At 45.4% G+C, this 19,792-nt stretch overlaps 1 protein-coding gene across 2 annotated transcripts in view; it reads right to left on the bottom strand.

The window, feature by feature from the left end:
* ENOSF1 (enolase superfamily member 1) overlaps positions 1–19,792 on the bottom strand; it is a 112,579-nt gene that overhangs the window by 3,191 nt on the left and 89,596 nt on the right. For both annotated transcript variants that reach the window (XM_063923564.1, XM_063923565.1), the window contains 3 exons: positions 16,288–16,417; positions 14,727–14,826; positions 4,384–4,465 (listed from right to left, as the gene is read on the bottom strand). In XM_063923564.1, coding sequence (XP_063779634.1) covers positions 4,384–4,465; positions 14,727–14,826; positions 16,288–16,417 — 312 coding nt within the window. The remainder of the gene's footprint in view (positions 1–4,383; positions 4,466–14,726; positions 14,827–16,287; positions 16,418–19,792) is intronic.

Below are 19,792 nucleotides of genomic sequence, written 5' to 3'. Positions count from 1 at the left end.
GCCTCGGACTTGGGACCTAATTCAGACCTGGTCGCAGCAACACATTTGTTAGCTAATGGGAAAACTATGTGCACTGCAGGGGGGGGGGGGGGGGGTAGATATAACATGTGCAGAGAGAGTTAGATTTGGGTGGAGTGTGTTTAAACTGAAATCTAAATTGCAGTGTAAAAAAAAAAAAAAAGACAGTATTTACCCTGAACAGAAACAGTATAACCTACCCAAATCTAACTAACTATCTCTGCACGTTATATCTGCCCCCCTTCAGTGCACATGGTTTTGCCCATTAGCTAACAAATTTGCTGCTGCAATCAGGTCTGAATTAGGCCCTTAGTGTGGTTGATTTTATATCCTGATAAGTTACCGTAGATGGAGAGTTCACAAATTACATTTGGGAGGGAAGTGAGAGGTTTAGAGAGAGTATATTGGGAGTGTGTAACCGACACGCCTGCAATATCAGGGTTAACTCGTATACGAGGGCGAAAATGAGAGGTGACAGGGGACAGCCCTGTCTAGCCCCATTAGTAACTGGGAAGGGATTGGAAAAAAGGCCGCCTGCTTGAACCGAAGCAGATGGTACAGGGTCTGTATAGCCTGAAGAAATTTTCCCAAGAAACTGAAGTGGCGTAGTGTTTGGAGCATGAATGGCCAGGAAACCCTGTTGGAGATCTTCTCCGAATCCCTGTTGAAGGTTGTTTCCGTGAAGGGAGCTTATTGACATTAACATAATGAATTATGTCAATTATGCGTTTGGTGTTGTCCAGTTCTTGCCTGTACGGGACAAATCTCACTTGATCATGGTGAATCAAGGTGGGTAGGAGCAGATTTAATCTGTTAGCAAGTACTCTGGCAAAGATTTTCAGATCGGTGTTGATTAAGGAAATGGGGCGGTAGTAAGATAAAGATAGGGAGTCTTTATTAGGTTTCAGGATAACCGTGCTTGTGGTTTTGGTTGTACCTGGGTGGAATGGGGCACCATCCAGAATGTGGGTGAACCCCTTTGACATGTGGGGTATCAGGAGAATGTTTTATAGTAAGGCATCGGGAATCCATAAGGGCCTGGTGCCTTAGAAGGTTTCTGTGTTTTAAGAGCTACCGTAGGCTGATTTCTTCCTCGGTTATAGAACTGTCAAGGGCAGTCTAAGTCTCAGAGTCTATTCGAGGCAAGTCTCATGATGTCAGGTAATCAGGGGTTGAAGGGTTGGCAGAAGGCATTAAAGTAGTAGTATCAGGAAGATTATATAGACGCTCGTAGTAAGTCTTGAAGAGAAAAATTGATAGTAGTCGGGTTATATTCTCGTTCAGCTGGAATGGCAGTTAGGGCTTCCTGGCTTCAATCTTTTCACTAACAGAGTATCTGCTTTATAACTTTTTTTATAAAAGCGTTAACCAAGCCAGCGAAGAGACCTTTAATTTTTTTTCAGCTAGGAGAGCGTTAAGGGATGCCCTAGCAGATGTGAGTTGATTGTAGAGGATACGAGAGGGATGATTTTTATGGGAAATTTCAAACCTATGAACCTCATCAGTTAAAGAAGTCAATTTTAACCTATATTCTCTATGTCTATGAGAAGTGTAACTAATGATGTGTCCCTGAATTTAAACTTTATGTCAGCCCCACTAAAGGGTTGCAGGAAGAGTCAGTGACATTGAGAGAAATAGTCTGTGAGGGCTAGTTTTATTTTATCCTGAACTTGTGGGATATTTAATAAGGTTTCATTCAGACGCCAAGGAGGATGGGAAGCCGGTTTGTCGAGAAAGTCAAATGATGCAGTTATGATAGAATCGTCAGACCATGAGTTGGTGACAATAGTGGAGCCTGATAGATGCTTAGAGTCCAAAGTACAACAGAGAAAAAAGTCTATCCTTAAATAAGACTGGTGTGGAATCGAGAAGAAAGTGTAGTCTCGGGATTTAGGATTAAGTGCACGCCAGATGTCGAAAAGTCCTGTTTCTCTGATATGTTTATTTAGAGAACGGGTTAAAAGGATGGGTTGTGTGCTTGAAGGGGAGAGAGATTTATCAAGGGACAATTGAGAATGGCATTGAAGTCTCCTCCCACAATAAGTTAGCCCTTTCTTTGTTTGTTCAGTTCTGAGAAAAAAGGTGTTAAAAAAGGGAATCTGATACAAGTTAGGGGTGTATACATTGGCTATTGTATATTCTAAGACTTATTTTTCCAGTTAAAACAATGTAACGCCCATCGGAATCCATATGTATAGAATGGAGGACGAAGGGAACTCTGCTGCTTATTAAAATCGCCACCCCATTATGTTTGGTTTGACTAGAAGAGTAGAATAAAATAGGGGAACATTTAGAGTGCAGTGACGGATGTGAATGGGCGTTTGTAGTCTCTTGTATCAGAACAATCCCAGCCTTGAGACTATGAAAGGTTCAGAACAGAGAGGTGCTTTTCTGAAGGATGTTTAAACCCTTAACATTCAAAGAGGAAAGGGTCAATGGCATCTCCACAAATATCAGGCGCAAGAATTTATTGGAAAACGGAAATGGGGGTCCCCAACTCACTGAACGAGAGGGAGAGGGATTAGAAATAGGGAAACAGGTGGTGACGGATCCGGGTGACAGTTGCTCACGTCCAGCGGAGGAAGACGTACACAGAAGTCAGGACCTAGAGGTCCAGAGAGGTACAAGGGTTACAGAACGTGTCACCTCTAGGGGTCAGGAAGGATGGGGGAAGGGGTGACTATCACAAGGAGGTAAGTTTCATGATGATAGAAGCATAAAAAGGGCTACTAGAAAATGGAGTGGAGAGTCACAACCCTCCAGTGGTGGTTTAGTGTGAAAGGCAAGTATACTGTTTGAGTATGGGTAGTTGTCGGAGCCCTGGGGGTGGGCGGGGTGCAGAAGGAGAGAAAAAAAAATGAGGGGGAGCCTAGAGAGGATGGAACAAGAACAAGATATACATAACAATAGGCAATTAATATGCAATACTTAAGAAGACAGCAACGGTCTTATAGGTCTCGTTGGAGAGCCGGGAGGGGGCAACAGAAGTAAACTACAATTGAGTAGGAATCCCCAGCGATAGCGAATCCCACGATATCGGAGTGCATTTGTCAGATCCCTGAGCTCCCATCACTTGATGACTGTGATAGGAGCCAAATCTTGATAAAACTGCAGCTTGGCATTGTTGAAGAGAATATATGGTTTGCCATGAGTCAGTGCTAGGACAAGTTCCTTATCCTTGAATTTAAGAAAGCATATAATGATGTCTCTTGGGGAATCACCGTCTCAGGGTTTGGGTTGAAAGGCTCGGTGGGCTCTTTCCAAAGGCAGTTGACGAAAGCCCAAATCAGGAAGAATGTGAGAAAATACTTTATGAAGAAAGTCCTCTAGTTCCTCCGGGGGAATAGATTCAGGGATATTGCAAATTCAAAGATTATTTCTCCTTTCCCAATTTTGTAAATCCTCATTTTTAGTATGGAGTTCAGACAAATCTTGAATGATATGTCTAAGTCTCTATGAATCTCATACTGGACTTTTTGGAGAATGTCCTGACGAGACTCTAGTTTAGTGGTTCTGGCGGACAGTGAGGAAAGATCGGTTCTAATAGAGGAGACAACTTTGGTGGACATTCTGAGTTGATCGCTCGCTAGCTACTTTTAGCAGCCGTGCAAACGCATAGTGGTCGCCCACGGGGGAGTGTATTTTCGCTTTGCAAGTGTGCGAACGCCTGTGCAACCAAGTGGTACAAAAACATTTTATGCAGAACAAGACTAGCCCTGTAGTTACTTATCCTGTGCGCTAAATTCAGCGACGGAGGCCCCGGAATTGATGTCAGACACCCGTCCTGCAAACGCCTGGACATGCCTGCGTTTCCCCAACCACTCCCGAAAAACGGTCAGCTGACACCCATAAACGCCCTCTTCCTGTCAATCTCCTTGTGATCGGCTGTGTGAATGGATTCTTCGCTAGAACCATTGCACAGCAACTATGCTCTTTGTACCCGTACGACGCACGGGCGCATTGTGGTGCATGCGCAGTTTTGCCGTTTTTTTTACCTGATCGCTGTGAAAATCGGCAGCGAGCGATCAACTCGGAATGACCCCCTTTGTCCAGTTTAGTTTCCAGAGATTCTTTACAGTCCATAATGAGGGACAGCAGAGCCATAATGTCTTCCTTGGTAGAAGGGACAGAAGGAGGATGGTTGTCTCTGTCCAATTGGGGGAAGGTGGGTCCAAATTTGTCATTTTTAGAGAAATGCTCGCTTTCTGGTAATGTTAATGGGTGTCATGGAGGCATTGAGGACCGCATGCACACCTATATCTTGATGAGTGAAGAGTTGTTAGATTTATTTACTAGTGCGTAATAGCAACAAGTGACCCAAGTATGCTACACGAAATTAGAATAGCTGTTTAGATTTTGCATTACCTTAGGAGGCATATAAGCAGCATTCTGGATAATCACTGGGTATTTAAAATGTTCATGCAGATGATCCACGTACTCACACATCCTGAAACAAACCAAGTACAGATTCTTAGCAACACTATATTAGATATACCTTAATAGAATTTACGAGTATGGTGTGAAATTTAAATATCAGAAAATAATCGGGTCACACAATGGCCGCTCCTGCTGCAGAGTGACCAGATCAATTTGCAATTTGGCTCTCACAACCGCATCTAAGACATGAGTCTTAGGATGACAGTAGTCATTTGCCAATCAAACTTTTCAGATGTGATTAATAATAATCAGATTTTATGAAATCATTCTACCATATACACCCAGTATTTGGTCAGTGTGCTGTATGTGTGGCCATCAATAGATTGATGCTGTGTTTACACCACAGTGACTTGACAGTGGATCCACAATTGTGCCGAGAGTGCAGCCGATTCAGGTAAGCATATACACTTAACGATCGGCTGCTCGATATGTCTGTCCTGTCATCCAGCTAGACTGGCATTTGAATTTGCCTGACCAGCAGTACAGCCAGATGTGCAGATATAGTGGCCGCGCTGCACAGTAACCTTGTGAACAACCTCATTCACAAACCTATCCGGTACACACACCTGCCAACACTCTAGGGATAAATTGGTTGATATATATTGCCCGGTGTGCAACTATTACTTTGCAGTAATGCATACAGATGTGCCCGCTTACATCTAACCTCCCTGCACGTTAAACAGCCCTTCTAGTCACGGTATACCGTGGCGTGACTTGGTAGCGCTGAGCATCTTTATGTGCGCCTTTTCCATTTAAATGCGTTTCATTTGGAAAACAATGCAAATAGGACAGACAAGCATCTTATGCTGATTAAAATGATAAGCAGCATGTCTATATTCTGTGTGTGACTGCGGATGTATCTGCATACGAAATGCTATGCTACAGTGTTTTCCTAGAAATCACCGTAACATAGCATTTTGTATCTGCATGTGCATCCTAGTCACATAGTGATGCAAATAAGATGCATTTTCAGCTAAAAATATGCGCAATGCCCACAGGACTTGTCCGCTCACTGACACCAGGCATCTCCCGCTACATGGCATATTGAGGCAAGATGTATGAGGACACATCTGTAGATACTGTACATTCTATCCATACAGTGATTTGCATTAACAAATGGGGCTGGCAGATTCTGTTACGCTCAGCCAAAGCAGGTTTAGGCATCTTGTGGTTCTCGAACTGTTGTAGAACTACAACTTTTCACATGCTCTACAGCCAGATGTCACGATCCGGGTACTGAGACATCTTTTTCTACCTGTCAGATGTCTCCTGAGGTTGGCTCAGCGAGCCAGGGCTGTGTTTTAACTATGGTTATGGTTACTGCCTACAGCGCTGGTATCAGCAGCCTCCTCAGTAAATGTACTCACGGTGGTGCAGCGCTCTCAGCCCCGTCGTGGCCGTCACTGCCGCGCCTGTGGTCCTCTGTGGAATGCGTGCCCTTGGTGTGTCCCGGCCGCCACTTCCATCCCTGTGGCCGCGGTGCGCGTCTGGGCGCGTGGAGTCCGGCTGCTGCGGCCTCCATAGCCATTGTTGTTCCTATCCATGCTTCACAGTACTTAGTTCCCCCTCTAGTTCTGTTAATGGGCGCAGCCATCTTGGACCTTAACACATGACATCCATTCACCTATCCTCAATGCTACTGGAGCCGTGTCATCATTGATAGACCAATCCCTGTTCTGCAGCAGGTATGAATATCCTGTCCCAGCTCCCAGAAGATTGTCATTGCTTCAGTTGTCTTCTGTGATCCCAGTGTGCAGTTCTCTGTGGACTCTCTCTGCATTAGCCTGACTCTCTGGTGAATTTCCTCTCCGGTGATATTCCAGCTCCCTGTGTTCCTGCCCTGTGGTGCACCCTGTTACTATTGTTTCTGCACCCAGTGCTAACAGTGTTTCATGCTCCGGCTTCCCAGTAAATCCCACTTCCCATTGTTCTACAGCTTTCCAGCGAACCCTATCTCCATCTACAATTTCCCTGCGAACCCCAGCTTCATTTATAATTTATTTACGAACCCCAGTATTATTTACAGCTTCACCTACTTATCCCAGGATCACATTATTTCCTCACGTGGGTCCCCAGGCTTTATACAGAACTCTCCTTCACATTCCGGATTACTGGTCCCAACCAGTTGTGCTTCAAGTAATTACTTGTGATGTTCAATGTTCTTTTGCACCTTATATGACTTTTTATTTAATAAAATCTCTGAAAGATACCTTCAGTTGTTGTGGTCACGCCTTCGTGCATTCATTGCTACTGTCTTAGTGCATGTCTAGGAGTCTACTCACACCACCCAAATTCCGGTATCCGTCAGCCCCTACAACTGAGGCTTTCAGATACCTTCACCAACCCTCAGTTGTGACAGTAAGCACTGACCTAATGGATCCGGTCGGGCCCATGCAAGAACTGGCAGCCCGTCTCGAACATCAGGAGGCTGCACAGGGCCATGTTGTCCAATGTCTCCAGGACCTCTCCTCCCGACTGGATGAAATTCAAGCTACCCTACGTGGGTCAGGGGCGTCCAGAATGCCGACAGTAGTAGCTCCGGTGGTATCCCCACCCACCATACCGTTTCTCCTCCACGTCTCCACTTGCCGACAACTGCCAAATATGATGGATCCCCAAAAGCCTGCAGGGGTTTCCTAAACCAGTGCGAGATCCACTTTGAGCTGCAGCCCAGCAGTTTTCCTACAGACCGCACTAAAGTGGCGTATATCATCTCCCTACTCAGTGGTTCCGCCGTTGATTGGGCATCACCCCTCTGGGAAAGATCAGATACCCTGCTGTCATCCTACTCTGACTTCGTGGCAACATTCAGACTAATTTTTGATGAGACAGGTCGGGTATCGTCAGCTTCTTTTGAGATCCTTCGGCTGCATCATGGGACAAGAACTGTCGGCCAGTATATCGTACAATTTCAGACGTTGGCATCTGAAGTCTCCTGGAATGAGGAAGCCCTCTATGCAGCGTTCTGGCAAGGCTTGTCTGAACGTATTAAAGATGAGCTCGCCACTAGAGACTTACCCTCGAAACTGAATGAGCTCATATCGCTCTGCATTAAAGTTGACCATTGGTTCTGCGAAAGGGCTATGGAGTGAGGCAGATCATCAGTTCATAAGACTTCTTCTGCTCCTCCTCCTCATCAGCCGTCTCCATCTAAAGATGAATCTATGCAGATAGATCATTCACGACTGTCTCCAGCAGAGCGCAGAAGACGTTTGTCCAGCCGCCTATGCCTATACTGTGCTGCACCTTCCCACCTCATTAACGCCTGTTCCAAGCGTCCGAGAAACTCCAAATCCTAGCCCGCCAAGGAGAGGGTCGACTAGGAGTAATGTATGCATCTCCGCCTTCAAGTGACTGCAACCTTTCAATTGCTCTTCAAGTGGCTCAGCGTACCAATAATCTTATTGCCTTATTGGATTCTGGAGCAGCCGGAAACTTTATTACTGAAAGGTTCGTTAAGCAGTGGTCTCTACCCACTGAGAGACTTTTATCTCCAATTTCTCTAACTGCCGTGGAAGGCAGTAGGATTCCAGATGCGGTAATTACCTCCAAGACCCTACCTATCCGTCTAAAGGTAGGGGTCCTGCACACCGAGTTGATTTCCTTCCTGGTAATCCCAAGGGCCACTCATCCTGTGGTTCTAGGCCTCCCATGGCTTCGTCTGCATAATCCCAAAGTCGATTGGAAGACCACCCATATCCTGGCATGGTGTCCTTCCTGTTCCAAGACATGTCTACAGAAAGTACTTCCAGTTTGCAAGTCCTCCTCTAAATCTCCTGATGTTCCACCTTCTCCATATCAGGATTTCACTGATGTATTCAGCAAGTCTTCTGCCAATATTCTACCCCCTCATGGAGAGTGGGATTGTCCTATCGATCTTATTCCGGGGAAGACTCCTCCTCGTGGACGCACGTATCCATTGTCATTGCTTGAGACCCACTCCATGGAAGAGTATATCAAGGAAAATCTGGCTAAAGGATTCATCCAGCCTTCATCTTCTCCAGCTGGTGCAGGCTTCTTCTTTGTGAAGAAGAAAGATGGTGACTTGCGGCCTTGTATTGACTATCGGGGTCTGAATGACATTACAGTGAAAAATCGATACCCTCTGCTGCTTATCACCGAGCTGTTTGACCGCGTCAGTGGAGCCACTATCTTCACAAAGTTAGACTTGAGGGGTGCTTATAATCTCATCCGGATCCGAAAGGGTGACGAGTGGAAGACCGCTTTTAACACCCGTGACGGACATTACGAGTACCTCGTTATGCCTTTCGGACTCAGCAATGCTCCAGCGGTATTTCAACACTTCATGAATGAAATCTTCAGAGACATTCCTTATCGTCATGTTGTGGTTTATCTAGATGATATCCTTATCTTCGCGAATGATTTGGAGGAACATCGGTTCTGGGTGAAAGAGGTCTTGTCCCGTCTCCGTACCAATCATCTATATTGAAAACTGGAGAAGTGCGTCTTTGAAGTTAAATCCATCCCATTCCTGGGGTATATTGTATCCGGTTCCGGTCTGGAGATGGACCCTGAGAAACTTCAAGCGATCCAAGATTGGCCAATTCCTGTAAACCTCAAGGGCATTCAAAGGTTCCTAGGGTTTGCCAATTACTACAGGAAATTTATTCGAGACTTTTCCACCATTGTAGCGCCTATCACGGCTCTTACCAAAAAGGGTGCCAATCCTTCCAAATGGCCAGAGGAAGCCTCCCAAGCATTTCATTTGTTAAAACAAAGATTCATCACTGCTCCGGTTTTGAAACAGCCAGATACCAGCTCGCCCTTCATCCTTGAGGTGGACGCCTCTTCTGTTGGAGTGGGCGCAGTACTGTCTCAAAGAGCTAACGATGGTCATCTACATCCTTGTGGCTTCTTCTCACGGAAATTCTCTCCCGCAGAGCGTAACTACGCCATTGGCGATCAAGAACTTTTGGCGATCAAGCTCGCTTTGGAAGAGTGGAGGTACCTGTTGGAGGGAGCTTCTCATCCCATCACTATTATGATGGATCACAAAAACCTCCTGTATCTAAAAGGCGCTCAGTGTCTTAACCCTCGCCAAGCCAGGTGGGCACTTTTCTTTTCCAGATTTGATTTCAAGTTGTAGTTTTGTCCAGGGTCACAAAATCGTAAGCCCGATGCCTTTTCCCGTTTCTGGGAGCAAGAAAATGAGTATGAGTCTACTGACAAGCATTATATCATTGATCCAGTGGCGTTCTCCGCAGTGAGGATGGACTCTATGCCCCCGCCTGGGAAAGGTTTTGTGAAGCCGGCTCTCAGAAGGAAGCTCTTGTATTGGGCACATTCCTCTCGCTTTGCCGGGCACGCGGGCACATGCAAGACCTTAGAATTTGTTTCCAGATCATACTGGTGGCCAACCCTAAAGAAGGACATTACTGAATTTGTGGCCTCCTGCCCGAAATGTGCCCAACAAAGTACCTCGCCAGTCACCCGCTGGGCAACTGGTCCCTTTGTCTGTTCCTCATTGTCCATGGACTCATCTCTCGATGGACTTTGTCACGGATCTCCCTGTGTGTGATAAATTCAATACCATCTGGGTGGTAGTTGACTGGTTCATCAAGATGGCTCATTTCATCCCTCTCACCGGTCTTCCGTCAGCTCCCAAGTTGGCACAAGTTTTTATTCAAGAAATCTTCAGATTACATGGTCTCCCTGAGGAGATAATTTCCGATAGAGGTGTTCAGTTTGTGGCCAAGTTCTGATGAAGCCTTTGCCAAGCGCTCCAAGTCAAGCTGAAATTCTCTGCAGCCTATCATCCTCAAACCAATGGGCAAACTGAGAAGGTGAATCAAGACTTGGAGGCCTTCCTTCGTCTCTATGTATCCTCCTCCCAGGATGATTGGGTTCAACTTCTCCCGTTGGCCGAATTTCTGTCATAACAATCAGTACCATTCTTTGTCTTCTTCCACACCATTTCACACCAATTATGGGTTTCATCCAAAAGTTCCTGAGTTCCAGCCGCTTCCAGCAACATCAGTGCCTGCAGCTGACATCACGATTCGACAGTTTTCAAATAACTGGAAGAATATTCGTGCAGCCCTTTTAAAAGCATCCTCCAGGTACAAGAGATTTGAAGATAAGAAGCGTAGGGCAATCCCTGCCCTAAAAATTGGTGACCGTGTGTGGCTATCCACGAAGAATCTATGACTGAGGGTTCCGAGTATGAAGTTCACCCCCCGCTATATCGGTCCTTTCTTAATTGAGCAAGTAGTCAACCCAGTGGCTTACAAACTTCACCTACCTCCGTTCTTGAAAGTCCCTAAGACGTTCCATGTTTCTCTCCTCAAACCAGTGATTTTGAATAATTTTCATTCCGTGTTACCCTCTGCTCCCAAGGTCCAGACTCAACGGGGTGTTGAGTACGAGGTCGCCCAAATACTGGATTCTCGTATCAGATATAGTCATCTCCAGTATTTGACAGATTGGAAGGGCTATGGTCCTGAGGAACGTTCCTGGACAAATGCATCTGACATTTATGCTCTTAAGTTGGTCCAGAAATTCCACTCCAGATTTCCACGAAAACCTAAGAAGTGTCCTGAGGCCACTCCTAAAGGGGGGGTGCTGTCACGATTCGGGTACTGAGACATCGTTTTCTACCTGTCAGATGTCTCCTGAGGTTGTCTCAGCAAACCAGGGCTGGGTTTTAACTATGGTTATGGTTACTGCCTACAGCGCTGGTATCAGCGGCCTCCTCAGTAAATGTACTCACGGTGGTGCGGCGCTCTCAGCCCCGTCGCGGCCGTCACTGCCGCACCTGTGGTCCTCTGTGGAATGCGTGCCCTTGGTGTGTCCCGGCCGCCACTTCCATCCCTGTGGCCGCGGTGCGCGTCTGGGCACGTGGAGTCCGGCTGCTGCGGCCTCCGCCGCCATTGTTGTTCCTATCCATGCTTCACAGTACTTAGTTCCCCTTCTAGTTCTGTTAATAAGCGCAGCCATCTTGGACCTAAACACATGACATCCATTCACCTATCCTCAATGCTACTGGAGCCGTGTCATCATTGATAGACCAATCCCTGTTCTGCAGCAGGTATGAATATCCTGTCCCAGCTCCCAGAAGATTGTCAGTGTTTCAGTTGTCTTCTGTGATCCCAGTGTGCAGTTCTCTGTGGACTCTCTCTGCATTAGCCTGACTCTCTGGTGGATTTCCTCTCCGGTGATATTCCAGCTCCCTGTGTTCCTGCCCTGTGGTGCACCCTGTCACTATTGTTCCTGCACCCAGTGCTAACAGCTTTTCATGCTCCGGCTTCCCAGTAGCCACTTCCCAGTGTTCTACAGCTTTCCAGCGAACCCCAGCTTCGTCTACAGCTTTCCAGCGAACCCCAGCTTCATTTACAGTTTTCCAGCGAACCCCAGCTTCATTTACAGTTTCCCAGCGAACCCCAGCTTCAGTTATAGTTTTCCAGCAAACACCAGCTTAATTTACTGATTTCCAGCGAACCCCAGCTCCATCTACAATTTCCCTGCGAACCCCAGCTTCATTTATAATTTATTCACGAACCCCAGTATTATTTACAGCTTCACCTACTTATCCCAGCATCACATTATTTCCTCACGTGGGTCCCCAGGCTTTATACAGAACTCTCCTTCACATTCCGGATTACTGGTCCCAACCAGTTGTGCTTCAAGTAACCACTTGTGACGTTTAATTTTCTTTTGCACCTTATATAACTTTTTATTTAATAAAATCTCTGAAAGATACCTTCAGTTGTCGTGGTCACGCCTTCGGGCATTCATTTCTACTGTCTTAGTGCATGTCTAGGAGTCTACTCACACCACCCAAATTCCGGTATCTGTCAGCCCCTACAACTGAGGCTTCCAGATACCTTCACCAACCCTCAGTTGTGACACCAGAGACATAAGAGCTGCTGGAGGGCCACACCTTCACATCATACAAGACACTGTACCCAATTTTTTTTGCAGGTTTTCATATTAAAGAATATTATACAGTGCATTGCCATGCAAACGGAAAGTGTCAGACTTGGGCATGTAGGGCCCACCGGGGAAATGCAGTGGCAAGGGCCCATGTTTAGGGGTGTGGCCAGTCCGAGGAGAGTGTGTCGCCTGTCACATCATTGGTTTGACTAACCATTAGAGAGTGCAACATCTGGGCCCCTTCATAAATATATACAGTAAATTCAGCTGCTGCATGCATGATAATGTACCAGATTAATAACAGATTAATTATAGAAATGCACTGTAGAAAATACACCATAGCCCAGTATAAGGTAACATATGTATGATGTATAATTCAACTGCCCAGTCTGGAACCTGATCCTTCGAGCATGAGGTGGGCCCCCAGGCAGTGGGGCCCACCGGTGGTTTCCCTCATACCCCTGTGGGCCAGTCCAGGCCTGAACTGAAATATATGAGAATATAGCAACAACACTCAACCCTATGTCTTAGGGCAGGGAGACTGGCTGACCATTTGCACATGCTAATTCTTCTCAAAACACCATTCTTATGTAAGCTCTGACGCTAACTGGCCAAATAACGGTCTGGGCCTCTCTGTATCACATGGTGGAAGGAACTGAGGAAGAAATGTATCTGGGGCGGAAAGTGCATTGGAGGAGAGATGAGACAGGTAAATATTTTGAGGAGTTATTTATCATACATGTTTATTTTGCTGGGAAATAATTGTCCACACATGTTCCCATGGGCAGACATCCTAAAAATATGAGCTGTTGTGGGTACAAAAAAACAGAATTGGGAAATAGTGTGCTAAACTGACAGAAGTAGCATGCTGGATTCACTTACGTTTGAATACAAAGTTACTTCAGGTATATTTAACTTGGTAGTATGCTGGCTTTGTTATACAGGTTGAGTATCCCATATCCAAATATTCCAAAATACAGAATTTTTTGAGTGAGAGTGAGATAGTGAACTTTTGTTTTCTGATGGCTCAATATACAGAAACTTTAATACACAAAGTTATTAAAAATATTGTATTAAATGACCTTCAGGCTGTGTGTATAAGGTATATATGAAACATAAATGAATTGTGTGAATGTACACACTTTGTTTAATGCACAAAGTTATTAAAAATATTGGCTAGAATGACCTTCAGGCTGTGTGTATAAGGGGTATATGAAACATAAATGCATTCTGTGCTTAGACTTAGGTCCCATCACCATGATATCTCATTATGGTATGCAATTATTCCAAAATACGGAAAAATCCCATATCCAAAATACTTCTGCTCCCAAGCATTTTGGATAAGGGATACTCAACCTGTATAATGATGTCCAAAAGTGTATATAGTGCTTCCTCTATTAATGCTTGTCTATTTCCAACTTTACCAAGTCTATGTTGCTTGCTACACATGATGTGTGTGAAATGTATTTAGTTATAACAAAATACAAACAGCATAATCCTGTGTTGTGTAGATCGGTTGGCCTGAAGAAGGGTGAACATATTATCCCTTTTACCTGGGACACTCATGGATTACACAGGTTCTGTGGCTGGCTGACTTCAAGCCTACATTTCAGCTGGTTTTAATCAGCCACAGAACCTGTGTAATCCATAAGTATCCCAGGTAAAAGGGATAATATGGTCACTGTACCTGAACCAGAGCCAGATTTAGACGTCATGGAGCCTGGCCTGAACTAGTGACGTCCAATGAACAATAAACAGCCTTGTGGTATTGCAATGTTTGCAGTTACTACAGCATTGGTGGTCATTCCGAGTTGTTCGCTAGCTGCAATCATTCGCTGTGCAGTGATGAGGCAAAAAAAATGGCACTTATGCGTATGCGGCGCAATGCGCATGCGCAACGTACTTTCACAACGGCCGATGTAGTTTCACACAAGGTCTAGAGAAGCTTTTCTGTCGCACTGCTGACCGCAGATTGATTGACATTAAGTGGGCGTTTCCGGGTGTCAACTGACCGTTTTCAGGGAGTGTTCGAAAAAACGCAGGCGTGCCAGAAAAAACGCAGGCGTGGCTGGGCGAACGCTGGGCGTGTTCGTCACGTCAAAACAGGAACTGAACAGTCTGAAGTGATCGCAAGCGCTGAGTAGGTCTGAAGCTACTCTGAAGCTGCACATTTTATTTTTGTAGCCGCTCTGCGATCCTTTCGTTCGCACTTCTAAGCTAAAATACACTCCCAGGGGGCGGCGGCTTAGCGTTTGCACGGCTGCTACAAACTGCTAGCGAGCGATCAACTAGGAATGACCACCATTGTTTTTTGTTTGTTTTTTAATAATGCAGTATTGAGAAATACCATTCAAGTCTAACAGAAAATCTAATCCCACCTGTTTTCTAGACTTCCTGAAACAGAAACGTAGTCAAATATGATCAAATGTTGCACCAGTTCACAGAGTCCAACTCCCCCAGCATGAGGACAGACTGGAACTAATCATAAAAAGAAATGAAAAACAGTTTACACAGACTGTAAAATATATATAATATATAAATATGTGCCCACTGCAGTAACAATGTCTAAGACTTCTCTTCAAAAATACAGAATTCCGTAGAAAATCATTGAGGTGTTCTCATGTATAAAAGCACCATGCAATAGGCCGAGTGCTTTTATACACAGAAATCACAGATCACAGAAATTAGAATGAACACATCTAATATGCACAATTTTATGCAGTAGTGATTCACTGATTCTTAGGACTCCAATAAACACCTTTGACACCAGAACTCACCTATTTATAACACACCCCAACAGCAAAAAAAAATCTTTAGTTGCCCAAGGGTATTTGAACAAATTTAGGGTATTTTGAGGTTGTTGAACTGAGAAATGAAAGTAGTTTTTTTAATTAAATTGGCTCTGGTCCTTGAGAGAATGTATACACTCAATTAATAGGGAACTAAGCCGGGATCCGGTCTCTTAGTCGACAGTAACTAGGTCGACAATATTTAGGTTGTCCACTATTGGTCGACAGTAACTTGGTCAACAGGGTGTCAAGGTCGACAGAGTCTCTAGGCAGACATGTTCTAGGTCGACAGGTCAAAAGGTCAACATGAGTTTTTAATTTTTTTTTATTTTTTTGAACTTTTTCATACTTAACAATCCACGCAGACTACGATCGGGAATGGCGAGCAAAGCGAGCCATGTGAGGGGACATGGTGCACTAATTGGGGTTCCCGGTCACTGTACGGAGAAAACAACACCATAAAAACATTAAAAACTCATGTCGCCCTTTTGACCTGTCGACCTAGAGACCCTATCGACCTAGCATCCCTGTTGACCTAGTTACTGTCGACCAACAGTGGTCGACCCAAACATGGTCGACCTAGACACTGTTGACCCTATGAACCATACCCACTAAGCCATAATACATGCATATGGGAATGTACTGGAACATTCTAGATGGTGAGTCACACAAATATACTAGGTGTTTTCTCTGTGATCATTTTAGAATATTCCCCCTCTGTTTATAAGTGATCAGCCACTGGCAGTTGGCAATTGAGCAGTTTGGACTGTCGATTGTATTTTTCTTGAATCTCCTGTGTGTGCGTTGTGGGTTTGTAGGCGATCTTTACTGCATTTCCCAGAGGGGTCCTATGATATAAGTGCAGGAATGCGAACGCCTCTGCTTCACTGACAGGCAGATGAGCGTTCAAGAAAATGTGGGCGTGTCGCCCCTATTTGCGGGAGCGGCGAGGCCAAGGATTGTGTTGTGGATGCAGTTTCCTTGGACTCGCAAGGCCGCTTGCCCAGCCTTACTCAGCCTGCCGGCACAGATGGTCACGATGTTCATATCATAAGAGGTGGTATGCACCTCCTCCTGCATTTGTATTTTGATTACAGTTGCAAAGCTGCCGCAAACAGCAGTGAATTAGGCCCTGTAATTGTAGACTTACTATTGAATTTCTTTGCCATGAGAAGAACAGAGAGGTTCTCATTCACACTTCCCAATCTGCAGCTGTCAATTTGTAGATACTGGAGAGCGTGGGCTTGCAGAAACTGTTTAAACATTACTCTGTTGTGACACTTGATAGAAAGGAGAAAAAGGTTCAGAGAGTGATATTTGATGAGAATAGTAATGATTCCTAGTACGCCTAATTTATGACTGTGAAATCCATGATCTTTTCCATGATCTTGGGATGATTACAATTTCAGCGTATAGTTCAAGTATATATTCCAAGCAGTATATGGATAAATAAGGTAAATGAAACTGTATCAGCTGTAAGTATATACAGTAAATCCCAGGTTTCTTATGATGACAGAGAACCCCCATGAATAAGAAAAAAAATGCTTAAATTATGAAATCTGGGAAATTTGCATGTGTTTTGAGCAGAGAAATCTCCCCACCAGGTTCCTGCAAATGCAAAAAAAAAAAAAAAAACTTTCCTGAAAACAGTTGTCCCAGGTATAGAGTATAGTTTCTACAATAAAACTCATATTAAGATGCATTACCACCTCAGAACCATTTATTTTAGTTTTACTGTTGGTTCTGTAATACAGAAGTGTCAGATAAAAAAAAGATCACCATCTTTGCAGAGGGTGTGTGTGAGCATAATGACCAATGACAAGCTACAATCAAGGTATTGAAGCATGTGATTGGTCCTACCACCAACACCCCCCTTTCCCAGGCTTTTTGATGGGCTGTTAGAGAAAGGGATTACCCCTCGGTAAATGATCCTAGGATCTAGGGAAAGTGACAATGCAGCTTCAAAATGTACATACAAGTGTCTGATCTGAGCCAGACGCAGTATCATCCGTATCTATTGATTATAGATCAATACCTATAGATTGTAAACTTGCGAGCAGGGCCTTCCTACCTCAATGTCTCTCTGTTATTACCCAGGTTCTCTTATCACTGATCATTCAATTTGTAAAGCACAACGGAATATGCTACGCTATATAAGAAACCGTAAATAAAATAATCTTCCTCTCTTGCCAGTCGCACTTCTGCTACTTTATGCCAATGCTGCCACAAGATCTTCCCTGGTGTACAAGCTTGTGTATGTGCATCTGAATTCACAACCACTACAACGGCATACCTGCAACGCTCCAAAAGATGGACGATCTCAGCTTAGCCACTTCCCTACTTCTCAGTGAGTGCTGTGTGTGAGGGTCCGGAATGTGTTGTTAGTTTTTTCATGTCGTGGATGTCCATCAGATTTAAACTGATCCTCCAAATAAGGGGTATGGGGATGGAGGACTAGAAGCCCCAGCATGCCCAACTGTTAAGGGGGCAGGGGGGTGGCGGTCGCACTGAGGAAGTAAGTGTAATGTACTGCAGTGTAGTAACTACAGTGCAGGAAGTTATTTATGTGGCTAGATGCACTCTGTCTTCAGGGGCAGGGAGTTATTACTATTCTATGTCTTTGTACATATAATACCCAAGGCCAAACTTGCTGCATAAACCTGCAACAGAAACGTGTCACCGCACGTCCCTATCTTCACTGAGTAACAACCAAAGTGTTGCTTAATCACGTAGGGCGTGTAAGATGTTGAAAAGAATTGAAACTAGCCAAACAATTTACAATTCATTTATGCCTTACGAGGGCTTATCGCTAGGCCACATCCCTTCGCTATGAGGCCACATCTCCTTTTTGGGGTGTGCACTGTCCCTATTGTAATACTGAGTGTGAGTGTGAGTGAGTGTGTGTGTGCGTGCGTGGGGGGAGGGATGCCAATGCTGTTTCTGGCACAGGGCAGCAAAATGTCTAGTTACGGCTCTGGTATCACAGTAAATCAAAGTATCTCAACATTGCTAATTTTCCTGCGCATCTGTGGAGTGTGAGGGAAAATTATGTATATCAATGGGTGGAAAATGCTCTGAATGGTACCTCGTGGACATCGCTTGAATCTACCCTTTAGCTACTCGGTGCAACCTGTTTAATTTGTATAGATTCCACACGTGGCTAAGCAGCATGTCTTTCTATTGTCTGGATTTGGTGTGTGGATGTCTCCATTCTTGTGTCAGAGTCACCAGTGGCTGGAATAGAGCTGTGCTGGAAGCTAGGAGGCTTTATGTAGTTCCTTCTCATATGAATCGTGGGTAGCTCTGATTCTGTGGGAGGTCACAATGGGTTCTGAAACTAGCACCAGGTTGTTGACTAGACCCAGAACAAGGGCGCGGAGTCTCACCCTGCTGGTGGTCTTCTCCTAGGAACCCCGCGGGGCATTTGGCTTCATAGCACCCGACGGGCCGTCTCTACTAGCACTAGAGACCGAGGAGAGGATCAGGCAAAGACTGAAGGTTGGGAGAATGGTGTAGCGTAGAATAATCAGACTAGTGACAATGCTGACTTCAATACCAGTCTGGAACTGACAGTAACTGGACTGGAACCGATGGTAACTGTGATATCGGACTGAGACAGAAGGTAACTATGATATCGGACTGAGACTGATGGAAACTATGATGATATCGGACTGAGACCGATGATAACTATGATCTTGGAATGGAACCGATGAGTAGTGTAAGGTAGTGTAGCAGAGCCGCACAGGGAGAATGCAGGTACTATTCAATAACTGGATACCCGCTTTATACCCCTGGATGCTTTATACCCCTGGGTGACTCAGGATTGGCTGAGAACATCAGCTGACACTTAGGCTGCGAGGGATTGGTTAGGGACTGGGTGCTGACAGTAAGCAAGATGGCGCTGTTCATGTTTCTTGGCCGGCGGGAGCATCACCATGTGGGACGCCACTGCAGCACCCCAAGTCCGTCACTCTGCACCCCTGTGCACAGAAGACCCAGACATATCCACAGTGATCACTGCGGCCAATTCCTCACAAGTGGCCGGGGACCAACCCTAGCAGCATTCCCTGAGGCCATGACATCTATACATATACACTATGTAGACAAAAGTGCTTGGACCCTCACAGCAAATAGGTCAACAAGATTTTATTGATGTCAGTACTTTGTAGGTCCAACACGTGCAGTGATTTCTGCAGACACCCTTCTTGGCAAACTGTCCAAAAGTTCCCGGACAACAGCAGGTGGTATGTTTTGCCATTCCGCATTAAGGGGCCAATTCAGTAAGGTTAGCAAATTCTGCTAATCAGCAGAATTTGCTAACCATTAGCACGCATGCTGGGGGCCGCCCAGCGTTGGGCAAGGCCGCCCAGCATGCTGACCGGCGCCTCCCCCCCTGCTTCAAGCAGAAATTGCGAACAGCATGCAATTTCTGCTTGTTAGCAGAAATTAAGGATGACTCCTGCCGGCGCAGCTTAGCTGCGGCCGCATGAGTCCCGGCGCCATTTTTACTGTCGCAGTGGCTGCGTGTGACAGCATGCAGTCGCTGCAGCTGCACCCCCAACACGCCCCCATTCGCGCGTACCAGCCCACCGTTTGGGCTGGCACGCCCCCTCAATGCTCCGTTTCCACCCAGAAAATAGAGCGTTGCCGCCCCC

Source organism: Pseudophryne corroboree, chromosome 5, assembly GCF_028390025.1.
Source record: "Pseudophryne corroboree isolate aPseCor3 chromosome 5, aPseCor3.hap2, whole genome shotgun sequence".
Lineage (NCBI taxonomy): Eukaryota > Metazoa > Chordata > Amphibia > Anura > Myobatrachidae > Pseudophryne > Pseudophryne corroboree.
This window is presented reverse-complemented; position numbering and strand designations above follow the sequence as displayed.